General features: G+C 42.1%; 2 protein-coding genes across 8 annotated transcripts in view; both read right to left on the reverse strand.

Moving 5' to 3' along the window:
• Positions 1 to 4,190, reverse strand: part of si:ch211-1e14.1 (UPF0606 protein KIAA1549) — a 49,516-nt gene extending 45,326 nt beyond the window's left edge. Inside the window, exon 1 of one of the 2 annotated variants that reach the window (XM_061036734.1) lies at positions 3,749 to 4,190. In XM_061036734.1, coding sequence (XP_060892717.1) covers positions 3,749 to 3,881 — 133 coding nt within the window. In that variant the 5' untranslated portion in view covers positions 3,882 to 4,190. The remainder of the gene's footprint in view (positions 1 to 3,748) is intronic. The other variant, XM_061036735.1, reaches the window with a different exon arrangement.
• Positions 4,191 to 7,437: 3,247 nt separating this feature from the next.
• The window catches only part of hipk2 (homeodomain interacting protein kinase 2), a 78,932-nt gene continuing 71,535 nt past the window's right edge, over positions 7,438 to 14,834 (reverse strand). For 4 of the 6 annotated variants that reach the window (XM_061036705.1, XM_061036701.1, XM_061036703.1 and 1 more), the window contains exons 14-15: positions 14,597 to 14,751; positions 7,438 to 13,789 (exon numbers count right to left, since the gene is read on the reverse strand). In XM_061036705.1, coding sequence (XP_060892688.1) covers positions 13,325 to 13,789; positions 14,597 to 14,751 — 620 coding nt within the window. In that variant the 3' untranslated portion in view covers positions 7,438 to 13,324. The remainder of the gene's footprint in view (positions 13,790 to 14,596; positions 14,752 to 14,834) is intronic. The other 2 variants (XM_061036704.1, XM_061036702.1) reach the window with 1 other exon arrangement.

Here is a 14,834-nt window from a genome sequence, read left to right on the forward strand (position 1 = left end):
AGTTTTCTTACTGAACTCCTTACACCCACAGTGAAGTGTACAGTATTGCTCTTCATACTGGTAAGGAATGATGTCTGTAATCAAACAGTTGTAGTAGTCTATGAATGTCCTGTATATGTGTTGCAATAAGACTTTACAAACAACCTAAAATTATGCAGTGTTTTTATTTTCACTATTATGCTCTGTTAATAACCAAAGCCCATCCCTAACAATCTTCCAGATTTAGATTGGCTCAGAAGAAACCGGCTAAATCAGGACAGCATGAAGTTGTGTGAAATCTGTCCAAAACATGGCTGATAAATTAACTCATGTGATGCAGGGTTGGAAATCTGGACAACAGCTCCTCAAAGAGCTGCATTCAGCTCAGTGTGATCATCAAAACCATTGCCCAAATATCAACCAAAACCAGCCAGACAAAGACCATGAGCCAATTTATGATTCCTATTAAGAAACAGAACATGAAAAGCTGTGACACAGTGCAAAAAACATGTGTACCAACGCTCTCTTTCTTGCAACCCATTGAGCCACTTTTATGTGAATAAAAAAATAATCTGTGTACAGCATGTGACACCAGCCCACTTCTTGACACCAAGCAAACATCAGGAAGAAAAGACCAAAAACAATAGTTCCCACATCACATGGAAATTCAATCAAATAATCAGAAAGCTATCGTAAAACTCTTGTGAATATTAAGACAAAACCTGGGAGAGAAAGTAAAACAAATTATCATGAGAAAATGCAAAATGGCACGAGCATAAAGATACACACTATGTTCGTTGCAGCTTTTAAACACAACAAAATTCAAACTGGGCTCATCACCACCAGAAGCACACACCCACTGCAGGACTTTAGCGTCAACATTTACTACCTGTAGCTGAACTGCAAGCTACCTCAGAATAGCCCTATATAACATTTGTAAATGTAATGGAAAAGCCGATAATTTAGCACGCTAGCACAAGCTAACCGTCAGTGTTTGTCACCTGCCTGTCCAACAGTAAGCAGACCAACTCCACGTCTGCAGGTCAGAGTCAACTGAAGGTTCACCCTCGTTTTATAACAAGCTTTGCCCCAAGATGTTTCGCCTCGTCACTATGATTATATTTTCTCTTCTTAGCTGCTACGTCCACGTCCGTCTTATTCACTGCTTTGAATCGCTGAATTGTACATTCCTGAACTCACTTGTGCACTGTCATTGGCTGGAGGAAACACACCAGCTCCCCGCCCAGAAACGTCAGAGTCAACCAGAACACACACGTGTGGAGGCCCTTAAGTTTGATGATGATGATTGAGCAGCTTTTCTTTAGAATAAGTTTATATTTACAATTTTAAGGAAAAAGATGGTGACTATATTTAATCTATGTTTCATTGACACTACATGAGGTCACCAGTCCGACCATCAGATCAAATATTACTTTTAATGTACTAATTCCAGATTTCCTGCACACTACTTTCACCCTGGCATTTACTACATAATCCTATTACGACACAATATCAGGAGGTTTTGGCTGCTATTAAAACGTTTAAAACTTTTCACTGGACAATGTGTGTGTGTGTGTGTGTGTGTGTGTGTGTGTATCAAAGTAAGCCTAAGGGCACAAAAAAAACACATCAAGTGGACGCATTGTCTTTCTCTAATTGCTGCAATGTCTTCAACTGTGTCCAGTGTTTGTCCTGTAATAATAGAGACACTTCACTTCATGGATGAGCCAGAATAGAGTCAGAGAGTGTTTGGTTGTGAATGTCACAAATATCCAAGGTCAAACAGCTGCTCTGACATTGTCACATCAGGAACAAGACATTACACGGCTAAAGATAAACCAAGCTAAAACAAAGAACAGAAGCTGCACTGTTAAATGCAGAGTTTGACAAACTAGATGTAGAAGAGTTGACAACAAACTGTGGCCTGAAGGTTAGCCCAGCAGAATGTGACTGAGAGCTCGCTGGTTACGTTTGCCTGGAGTGAGGAACATAAGAACCCTGAGTGCTCCAGTGCAGCTGCTGCTCGCCCACAAACAAGACTACGGTTGTGCTTAGCAAACGTTTCCTACGTTTCAAAGTGGGTCACTGGGCCAAGGGCTGCTGAAAACGTGCACTTCTCCACAACAAACCTTGTCCAAGTTGTTAAAGGATGATCATATTTGTAGGTCATTTTATTAGCTTCAGAACTGGAAGGTAGAACAAGTATTATTTTGATCTTTGGTGGAGGAGATAACAATGAAGATAAAGTGATTCATCATGATTTCATCTTCTGGTAGGTTCTACCTCAGATGCCATCGTGCACACACTGTGATGTTTACTTTAAATTTGACTAAATTAATAATTACTAATTTACAGCCATGCTGCAGCTTTAGCTCTTGTACTAAACACTGCAAACTGCATTTTCCTGTGATGCCCCAAACTCAATGAAACGCCCTCAAACACAATCTCACATATCACATATTATGCAAAATACACTTCACCATGTTTTTGAAACACTAATATGTGTCTCTAGTCTGTTTACAAACCCCCCAATGATGACAAAAGTCCATCCTCTCCGTCTTCTGCCTGCTCCACTTTTCAGAAAATGTGTGCTCAAACAGGCCGTTTGGAGATTTTCCCTTCATGACATCACAAAGGGCAGTAACCCCTCCCCCAGGTGGGTGACACTCCCACAGCTAGGTGTTTGTTCTGCCCTCTGAGTCTACCTTCTCAACGTAAACAATAGGACATGGAGCGAGAAAGACTGAGACACCCAAGTCCTTCCAGAGAGGGGGCGTGGTCAGACACAGCTCATTTACATATTTAAAGGTACAGACACAGAAACAGCCTGTTCTGATCAGGGCTGAAATAGAGGGGTTTATAGGCATGATCAAATACAGGATCAGAGTGGATTTAAAACAAGAAACTTCACACACATGTTTTGAGGAGCTCTGAGACTTATTTAAACTGGTTGAAAAGGAGGAGATTATGTTACCTTTAAGATTAAAATTCTTCCCTCTCTTGCAGTTTAGGAACTTTGACTTCTAGTGTTTCAGATCGTAACTGCTTTACTTGATTTCTATTGTTGTATTGTTTTGGTGGCTGATGATGTGTTTGTTATTTTTTTAAATGTGCTTGTAATCACGTCGGCATTGGAAATTAGGGAAACCTCTACATCCTTTCGAGAACAAATGAAGGTTTGAAATGAAAAGAAAAATATTAGGACATACACTAAAAGTAGACATAAATGTTCCCACAGGTCAGTTTCAAACAATGATTACAAACTACTCTGTCCAGGAGTGTAACTGTTAGATACTGTTTTGCTGTTTTGTATTCCTGTTATTGATAATAATTTTGCTGTAATCATTGAGTTATTTATTCACATATTTTCATTTATTCTGTGGTGCATTTACTGTCAACATCATTAAAAATAAGGGCATGCCCTCAAAAAGTTCTCAAGATTTAAATAAAAGTTGAATCAAAAAAATAAGTGCCGTACAATACGATAATAATAGTCGGTCCCTTCACCGTGTAAAGCGCCCTTGGGTCCCTTGAAAGGTGCTATATAAATGTAATCTATTATTACAGCTGGTCTATAATACTTCTTACACTAAAAAACAGAAATTAATAATTAAAAATTGCTCCTTAATTATTCTTTGTTTTCATTTAACCATAGTTTCCCTATAGGACTGAACACAGTGACTATGCCTTGTCACAACGTTGTAACAGATACTGATCTGTGTCCTTATGTCATGTGACCAATGGTAAACGTTGTGAGGTGTTCTCTTACCTGCAACAGGTGAGTCAGCTGTGATCACTGATACCAACGCCGTAATCCCCAGAAACACTGCACGCTGGCTGTGTGCATGCACGAGAGCCTCCAGCATCACCACCAAACCCACACAGGAGACTAAACCTGCCATGGTGCGGCACGGGGCGAGGTCACGGCATTTCACCCGGTTATGGAGAGAAGATTCATTTCAAAGAGATGAACGTTTGGGGTTTGGGGTTATTCCAGGCTGTGTGCTCCTTCAGTGTACGAGTCCTTCTTCCATAACCCGGGACTAGAAAGTGAAGGATGGCTGTTGAAAAGAAAAGAGCAAAAGTATGACATTAAAACTGAGCAAAACATACTCTTACTACTTTACCATTAAACAGCCACTACTCACTCAACAATAATGGCCACTCTTGTACCACCAAACACACAAGTCAAAGAAGGTGACGGAATAAACAGATGAGGGCTCTGTCTTGACAATAAACTTCTGCATGGATTGGCAATTATTGATCTGAGGAGGTAGGACTGTTCTTATTGGGTTTTATCTTGACATTTGGACTTTGGTTTCAAATGGTTTCAAATATATAATGCATTGCAGTCCCTCTTATTCGTTTTACCACAGACTCAAACAAAATTTTTCTCCACCAAGACAGAACGAAAGCAGACCCTATTGTGAAAGATATCTAAATTCGGGAAGTGCAAATGTAAGGTTTTTGGATGTAAAGAAACCTCACACATGTTTATGCAAAAGGGAAACCCATGGCATTATAAGGAAACGTTAAAAAACATTAGTCAAATGAACGCAAATGAGGGATTATAAACCAAATAATTGAACCCAAACAACCTGAAATAAACGCCGGTGCTCACAGACTGCATGTGTGGCTCCCTCTCATCATGACACAGTGCAGTCTCTTGTCCTTCATCCCGTCCCGTTACTTGCAAGTTTTACGGTCATGTGGCTTTCCATACAGCTCCATAAAGCAGGTTTACATCCCTCATAAAGGAGTCACATACAATGTTAAACCCAGGTTAGCTTAAACACTCAGTAATATAACAGAAAGCTGGCTTTGAGTGCAAAGATAACACGCTATTTTTCCTCCTTTTCCCTCAGCCCTTCCTGTGAGCCTGCTCATAGCTGCGTATTCAGACTTACCCCCCCAAAAAATAGAGAGCTCCAACTCTGTCAATTCCTTTGTCTGGAAAAAATATCCTTCCGTGCTTTAAAATGCTGTTCAAAGCTCCGTCATTAACCTCCCGGTAACCACCTGCCTGCCCGGGAAGTTATCTGGCCGTACACGTCGCGGCTGGCTTTCATCTGACACTCTTTTGGTTACAGTTACCTTCTCTCGTCCTGAGGATTGGGTTAGTCCCGCCCCCTGGCTGATCTGATTAGTTTCTAATTTATCAAATGCCGCTCCGATTGGCTGCAGCTCTTTTCCGTCCAAGTGGGGGTTTTAAAAATTAGGTTGATCTGCCTCGACTGGCGTCTGCGGCTTCCACGGCAACGTTGCCTCATACGATGATGCACTTTGAAAGGTAGAGACATCATGGATGGACATATCACAGTCAGTCAGCCTCTTACCGGCTGGGATGTAGCCTACTTTATCTACCTGTAACCTTGAAAGAGTATCAGACTGACACCGTTCATTTCTGCAAAGTCTGCCACCTGTCCTTTTCTTTTTTATGTAAAACATTCTCACTGACTATAGCTTATTGAATAAATGCAGTGTTAACACTTCACATCTGACAAGACACATCAATGATGCACGGCTTGTTTCCGACTGTTATGCATGTGTTATGCTCTGACAACAAATGGAGATATGCCTTACAGATGCTGTACATGTAAAAAAAAAAATGTGCTTAGCAAGCTTTCGTAGTTGAAATAAAGAGATGATCAACATTACCTAATCACTTCAGTGCCAGTGAACATGAGTCAACATTTTGGTGCACATCGCCACCTAGTGGCTGTGCAGTTTGACTAGTTCAGTTTTTCTTTCAAAGGTATCCATGAACCCTTTTCTGCACATTTGCCTGCTTTCTGTTACCAACAGTATCATGTCATCTTAAAAGCCATATTTAAGATGAGGGACCGGTGGCCTAGTGGTTAACGTGTGCACCCCAAGTACAGAAGACGGGGGGGGGGGGGGGGGGGGGGGATAATAGTCCAAACTAAACCATTAAAACAGTCTTATGTCTCTTTTTAATATTGTCATATTAAAATACAATATAATGTCTTCATTGTCATTATACAATTGTAAAACGAAATTATTAAGCTTCACCTTAAAGTGCACATACATACAGTCATCCAAAACAACAAAAACTCTTATTCAGGTAAGATGGGTAATGTATGTGTAGAATTATTTACATGATGTAGTATCAAAAAGTGTCTTGCCAGATAACAGAATGTAAATAAATAAAAATATTGCACATGCTAGACATTACAGTAGAGGAAAATATACTATTTATCAAATATATATATATATATTGCACAAGGAGGAGTTATAATGCACTATTTTTATTTGTGTGTGTGTGTGTGTGTGTGTGTGTGTGTATGTGAGTGTGTGTGTGTGTTACTAGGGGTTCAGACCACAGTAGAATATAAAAAAGTACAATGAATTAACTTCTTGACTCAACACGGTTTGTAATTCTACTTTAATTGAGTATAACTTGTGTTTGCTAGTCTGAACCACTGTAAGTAAATGTAAGTCATTTTTACTCAGCTACATGCAGCAGAGAGGGGGCGGCTGTGGCTCAGTTGGTAGAGTCCTCTCTCAACCGGTAGGTCAAGGGTTCGATCCCCAGCTCCTTCAGTCACATGTCCGATGTGTCTTTGGGCAAGACACTTAACCCCATGTTGCTCCAGCTGCTTCATCTGCGGCGTATGAATGGGAGTAGTTACTTCTGATGGACTCTTTCAGACACAAGGGGTGGGGTGGGCATCAGGCCTTGAGGAGGGTGCCACCCAAGCTTCTTGTTGGAACTTGTTTCTATTCATTAGTTTTGTGTTGTTCTTTGTGTACTTTTGTTCCATTGTTACTGTATTGACCCACATGTTATTTTCCTGTAAAGTGGTCTTCGCTTTCAATCTGACATAACAACTAGGGTCAAAGTGTGTGCTCACCAAGATGGGATCTTCAGGTGGGAGGTAAAGCACTGCAAATGAAGGAGTGGTCATATATTACTTCTTAACACCCCCCCCCCCCCCATTTTTTAACAATCAAATGTTTCACTCATCGATAATCTTTGCTGTTGAAAATGTTAAAAAGGTCTATTCTTTCCCAAACCGTGCTGTTAATCACTTCATCTGGTTGGTTTATTACTTAAAAAGTAAACGCCACAAATCAGCTGATCACCAGAGCAGGGAGAAGGTGGAAGTGGTAGAGAGGGAGGGGCTAAGTTGAATTAAGAAATGGAATAAATGTGTGAGAGAATAAACAGTCTTCCTGCTTGAACACACACACACACACACACACACACACACACACACACACACACACTCACACACACAGAACACACACACACACACACACACACACACACACACACACACAGAACACACACACACACACAGAACACACACACACACACACACACACACACACACACAGAACACACACACACACACACACACACACAGAACACACACACACACACACACACACACACACACACAGACACACAGTAGAGGAAAACAGGAGACTGTAGCCGTGACTTAACAGTTTAATGTAAATCCAAGACAAAGTGTGATTACATTTCTACACATATACAATATGCATATGTGAGCATACAAATTCTCATTAATAACTCGATTCACCTCGGAGACCGAAAAAATGATCAAAAGTAACAGTGAATAACAAGCTATAACATAGTTCACCACAATGCGAGCCCCTTCTCAGCCTACAGTTAGTAAAGAGGACAATTAAAATAACTCTATTCTTCTATTTGACCAAGCTGCTCGTCTGTTCAAATCCTCCCCTTAAATGTACAATGCTATCATTCCATTTTTTTTTCAAAAGCCTAAATATAAATCCACTCCATTTTTCTACAACGAAAATGATTAAGAGAAGCACACGACATCGTAATGGTATAACACAAGCGCTTAGTTAGCAAGTACTCATCTCGTTAGCAGGTTTAATTAATCCTTCTTCTTATTGTCGTTATTATATTTATTTAAAACATTCTATAAAGCCAGTAAAATATCCATTCTCATAACATACTTAAGAATATTAAGCTAAGGAACGGGGGATACATAGAACGCTACGTCAACAGATTGAAATAATGAGACATCACACCCCGATAAACAAAAGTAAATAAGAAAAAGACGATTAACGGAGAAGCATACTATAGGAAAAAGACTGCAGCACACATTTAGCTTCATCGACAAGAGAATGAGATTTTACACCGTTGAGAAAGCATACAGCAATGGACACAACACGGGGGTCAGGGTTTGATGCACTCTCAGGTCTCCAGAACATGGTCGTCAACTCCTCTCTCACTTGCATGAATTTATTTTGTGTGAGGAAGCTCTTCCTGCAGGGATTCACTCGTCCAATTTGAGAATGTAGCAGGAGGGGATTGTGACTTTAACGTGACCTCTGGCATGAGATGAATATTTCTGCAGTGTAAATCTGTCTTTGATTGTGAGCTTTGGTCTACAGTACTACTTCTAGGTTACGTTCACTGACACCGCAAAAACAATTATCGTCAGCCAGACATCTCTCCAAGAGTAAGCTTCAGTTTTCAGTTATGTAAACGCACAATCAAAGAGCAATTTTGGGGGTTAAAGGCAGGAGACATATTTTCATATCTACGCCTGATCTTCAAATTAGAATAAATAAAAGATAGTGTGTTTGGATTTGATTTTGTTTTTTTAAGATTCATACTAATCAGCTGACGCCCGCTACAAACAAAGGCATCAAACCCTGACCTCCTCACCCTGAATTCCCCCAAAGGAAAAGCCAGCAAAAGAAGGAGCAGGCCTCCTGAAACAATGTTACATTAAAATAAACACACCACACACTCTCATCCGAAAAGGGCTTTAAGAATGCTTGTGTAGCTGGATTATGGATTTCCTTGTGACAGCGAGTAGGTCAGCTCATGATTAATCCACCTAACACCTGTCCCCTGACCCTATTGTACATTGGGGAAGTGGCTAGCGACGTTATCCCAGGATTTTTAACAGTGAGAGTGTTGCAGGTCGGTGTGTGTGTGTGTTCACGTCTTGCAGAGCTTGATGTGGACATGAGTTTGTGATGCAGCACAGTGTCCCCTCATGCTCTCAGGAATGTTTCTCAGTGTTTCGCATGCTTCTGCGGGAGACGTTTTTTATGCAAACACCATGAGCGGTGCAGGAAGTTTGAGTGTACGGGCGTAAATACGGCCTCATATGTCTAATTCATAATGTCACCATTTAATTTGGAGGTACTGATGGTTATTTGGAAGGCAGTACTCTTAACAGTGGGGTCGCCAGCTGGGAAGGCTGTGCTCATTTCAACAACACAAAAACATTTTGACACTCTACTTAAGCACGTTTTGGTAATTGTAAGGTCACTCGATCTACGTTACGCTCACATGTCTGATTCCGCTTTCTTAAAAAAAACAACACAAAAAACATTGGTTATGTGAAACAGAGTAAGAGACAAAAGGAATCATAAACACATCAAGTCATTTTCCACAATGTTGCACACACAGGGCTTCTCTTAATTAGGTGTTTGATTTGAGAAAATAGTAATCATTTGATATCCCAATATAAAGTGTGTGTGTGTGTGTGTGTGTGTGTGGGGGGGGGGGGGGGGGGGGAGTGGTAATTTTAACATTATGCCTCTCATGAGATTTTTGCTGGAGATCGGATGTATAATTATTGCATCATGCATGGCCACAAATGGTGTAGAAATGAAACGGTCACCCACTGAGAAAGATCTAAAGCCATTTCAGATGTAGCAGGTCACATATTACATTCATTTTGTGCAGGTGACCTTATTTTAAAGGTATAGTTGGTACATTTTTGATTAATAGTTTTCACAGATCATTCTATTCAATGGCACGCTAATGTAAAACAAGGTTGTTTTTCTTCTTTTTTTTTACAAACTCTTTTTCATACAACACCAATAAAGCTACAACAACATCAACAACATAAAAAAGAAAGAAAGAAAAAAGAACCGGCTTCGTAATTTGGAGAGAGGTTAGAGAATTGCTGATCATTCAGTGTCGACAGGGGGCAAAGTGTGAGGAGTAATGAACAGAAGAAAAAAACAAGCTTAAACACAGACTGCAGCTCCGTCCAAACGAACACAACATAATAACTGTGCTGTATGCATTAAGTATGTTAAATCCTCCCGGTGTACTTGCACAAATGCATTGAATTGTGTGTTAAAGAAAATGTCCTCAAAAAAGCACTTTTAACGATGACACCAGAAGTTATTGCCTGTCTGCTCAACAGCAACACTGTGGTGGATTACTCGCACTGTGCTGTGCTGTACATGATCAATCTGTTGAATTCTTTGGTGGGGAGGAGCGAGAAAAAAGTCCTAGAGTGATGGTGATGGTGTCCCAAAGTGTAGACCAGCGAGGGGACAGACAGCAGTGTAGCGTGGGTAACACCTCCAACAGTGGAATGTTTCAGTAGTCTGTCTCATAACAGAAGACCCAAAAGATTTCAATGGAAAATCATCTCCCTTATGCCTGTGTGCTTAGACCCCTAGAGGCCCAGAGGAAAACAAGTAGATACAATAAAATAACAAACACAAAAACAAAAACAGAGAAGTATGATGTAACCAGCAACGTACTATGTAATCACATCTTTACACTGCCTGCACCCGAGGCTTGCATGCTGGACCTGAAGGGGAGTGGAGAGTTTTTTGGGAAACAAGTACCAGGATGACAAACCTTTTCTGGGGCCCCCCCCAAAAAAGGGGAGATCATTGGATTTCAAACCCAGGTGTGGCACTCCTAAAGTCAGAGCATCCCCCTCTACACGGGCCCCGTGGATTACCACCAAACTTAACTCTTACGATTACACAGGTGCACCCATCTCCAAGGAATACTTAACATTACTGTACATCAGCCCCCCCCCCCCCAGGTTACAAAAGAGAAATGAGCCTGACATATAATAAAAACACACACACACTCAGATAAAACATCCACAAGAATTATTGCAACAATCTCTAAAAAATAAACACAACTTGTACTACAGCCATGTCAAAAAAGTCCAAGATAATGTTAAGTAAAAAAAAAAGAAAGAAATAATCACTTCAAATGCAAGTACTATGGCATACCATGAAGGGAGGGGGGGGGGAGGGTTTCACTAAACCATCAGCAGTTCTGATGTGGGGACAAATGAACAGAGGAGATTATTTGAATCATTGGCTACAAAAAAAAAACGATGTTTGTTTAATCAAGCAGCAGACACACAAAGCAACAGCCCTATTGGTTCTCTAAGTGTTCAGGTATCCCGTTCAGCTGGCGTGGTGATGTCTGCGGTGTACCTGCTTTCGAAGACAAATGGACAGTGACAACTAATCGTCCACAAGGTGCCCTTCCAGGTGTACGCTGTGGCATTTTCCCTCCTGTTCTGTTCCTGCAGCTGCTACCCAAAACCTCAACGAATAACATCCAATTACCTTTGCTGGAGAAACAAACAAACAAACTGCAAGAAATGACATCAACAAAAGGATCCATTAAAGTGTGCATTCAGGTGAGGTGGTGCCCCTGCGGCGCCTACCGACCTAACCGGGCTCAGTGTTACTATCAACCTGCTCAGTGCCAACTTGCTACCATTTTAGTCCCATTTAAGGTAGAGAGTGTCGCCCCCCGAAACCTCCGCGCTCTCTACCTAAACTGACCCTACGCTTTCAACCAGACCCCTCACTCGTGCCTACACAGTATCTCTCTCAAACAACCCTCGATACTCTGTCTCGTCTCTGCAGCATGGCTATCTCTAGCCTCACAGCATCACTCTCGTGGCAACAATCACTTTCTGTCAGGCCCTTCTCTCGGACTAGCTTTTAGCCTTTTTAAAAAAAAAACAACCTCAACTGTGTCTCAAACATTGTACTGTAACTCATCCCCTTTGCATGAAAACCAGGCTAACATCTCTGCTCTGTGATCACGTTGCATGAATTCCCCACTGTGGGATTAAAAACATTTAAAAAAAACAAATATTTCAAACTAAAGCCACCTTTTGGGTGTCACTGTGATTAAGGTTTACAGCTACAGCGTTACTGTACATTTCCATATTTACATCAATTCAGAGCAAATGTAACAAGAGTTTATCTATGACTTTGGTAAGTACCCCAGGCAAGTTATCTCATGCACGCGTAATAAAAAAAAAAAAAAACACACACAGCGTGATATCAACTCTGACATTAATCTTCATCACTTATAGTTCGCTGTCATTAAGGGAAAGGAACAGCGAGGGCTGAGCCTACACCTGGAAGAGAGCTACAACTGCCCCGACTGGGATGTCAAACCAGGGAAACACGTCTCTCTAAGTATAGCTTTAGTCTCTTGTGGCTTTCGGGATCCAAGCCGAGTAAACCGTGTCGGTTTATCTGTAAGGCACTACGAGGGAACAATGTCAAAAAACCTAAAGACTGAAGAGAATTTTGAAGAGGTGGACTACACACGCATGGCTGACAGTAGCACACACAGACAATCACGTTGTACATGCCTATGTTATTATAACCACTTTGTGCAATCACATTGAAAAAAGAGGAACAAATAAATCTATTGGTATAAGGAAAAAGGTTTTCTTCTTAAACAAACGGGTGCAGACTGCTACATTCTAAGAACGGGGCCCAGCTAAGACACCTAGCTAAAACTGAAGAATTGTCATAAAGGTGAAACATAAAGGAGAAAAAAAAAAAGATCTATAAATACGCTAAAAAGTTTGTTGTCTTCTGTTGGTTATATTTCCAGAAGCCTCCTCGGCTCGGAGAAGGTGGAGCGGGCGGTGGGGGGGTGGGGCGGAGGAGGTTCTCCTCTCTGTTCTCCCCACACCGCGAATGATTTGGAAATATTAAGACAGTTCAAGGCCATCAATATTTTTTTCTTTGAAGAGCAGCAGGTTTCCGTATTTCACCTTCTCCCAAGTCTCTTGGGATTCCGAACTTCCAGTCAGTAACCCCTGTTCAACAGTCACGTCTTCTCCAGTTTAAGAGGGGGAAATTAAAGTAAAGAAACCAGAAATCTTCCAATGTCCCCAAAAGGGCCTGTTTCAAACTCTCCCTGGAAAACTAGTGAGACGTCATTTTCCTCATAAAGTAAAGCAAAGAAAAATCAAATCAAAGCAAAACTGGCCCTTTCCAGAAACAGAATATAAAGGAAAACTAAACAGTCCCCCTCTGAAAATCTACCCCTTCATTCCCTTCTGGATAGACTTCAATCTTTTTTTTTTCTTTCTCTCTCTCTGTCGTTATATCTTCAAGTTATACGTGACAGTTTCATGACGATTGCATGTTCCTCTGTCTCTGTTTATGTCTGAGGTCGAGGAGAGGATGTTTAGGGGCAGACGGGGCTCGGGGGGGGGGGGGGGGGGTTCGGGGGGAAGCAGCAGAGCTGGGTCAGGCTCTCCAGTGTCAGTCAGTGTCTTCTCTAGAGGTAAGGGTACTGGTTGACCTTGGTGGGGCTCAGCGGGTATCCAGTGTAGACAGTGGAGGCGGGCGAGGCGCTGATGTAGGCCTGGTGGGCGAACTGGGCCTGGTACTGGCTGTGGTGCAGGGTGGGGGAGGGCAGCACGCGGTGGCCCATGCTCACCGGGACCTGGTGGACGATGCTGGGTGGGTAGCTTCCGTGCTGAACGGCATGGCGTGCCGAACCCTGCGATGCTACCAGGTGAGCCACAGTGCCGGTGGAGCCCAGGGCGGCAGGGGTGGTGTAGGCGTACAGGTGGGGCTGGCTGGGCAGGTGTGCGGCGGTCAGGTGCGGGTGGACGTTGCCTGTGTGGGAAGGGCTGTTGTGATGGAAGGAGTACGGGGCCTGAGCGGCGATGGTTGGGGTGATGTAGGCCTGCTGGCGCCGATGACCTCCATTTCGCTCGACTACCATGTGCTGCTGGGCCTGAAGGAGGAGAAGAGAGAAAGATCATGATGCTGAATTTCACCTTTCCTTATTATCATGCACAATTGCCTTTTAAATTGTACAATAAGGCAGTGCGTTATAAGTTTGGTAATATTATCGTTGTTGTACTTTAAACTCTTACTGATTATTTATCTTAGACCCTGTGTCCACCTATAGCGTCTTTTTTCTCAGCGCCAGCGTCTTTTTTCAGCTGTTTTCAACGAGAGCGTTCGCAGCAGACAGCAGCCACCTGGATGAAAAGAGAAGCGCCCAGCGTCTTTTTCACGGCCGCTCTGAGTGCTGAAGTTGAAAATCTTTCAACTTTTTAGAAAGGCGCTGTTGACGTCACGGCGCTCTTTTAAAAATGTATGATATTCCTTGTACTACGGATCGTCTATTGTACTCACATCCTCTTTGCTTCGTGTCTGATCGGGTAAAAAACAACCTCAAATATAAAACATTCAGTAAAAAGTAACGGAGCCGCGTCGGTCATACAGCGGCCGTTGTCAACAGACTGTTGTCATGGAGACAGGAAGGACGTGCAACGATTTTCTTCTCAGCTAGGTGGACACGAGGCCTAACTCTGCTATTTAACTGACCATACCTCCATTGATGCCTTTAATTGCACAGTTTCTTTGAATTGAACCCTGATCCACTTAATAAGATTTTAAGGTGTTGGTTGGTACATGAGGTCACCATCGGACTCTTTTCCTTTTCACATTATTTGTGCTAATGTGTCACAAAGTTGGCATATTAATTTGCTCACAGATTTGCACACATACAGTATAAATGTACATCTGGATTTACCTGGCTGAGATTGAGAGGCTGCTGCTGGAGGTGGTGTGGCCCTGAGCGCTGTCGGTAGGACCCGCCTCCTGCCAAGCCTCCTGGTATGTGATTATTGCCAGACACCATGCCAGAGGATTTGAACTTGTACGCTGAATTCAGATGGTTCATTGCTTCTGAAAGAGAGAGGATACATGTGATTAATTTAGAAGAAGAAGCTTGAATAATCTCAGTTTTAAGTTCAGGAAAGAAACTCTGA

This window comes from Labrus mixtus, chromosome 4, assembly GCF_963584025.1.
Source record: "Labrus mixtus chromosome 4, fLabMix1.1, whole genome shotgun sequence".
NCBI lineage: Eukaryota > Metazoa > Chordata > Actinopteri > Labriformes > Labridae > Labrus > Labrus mixtus.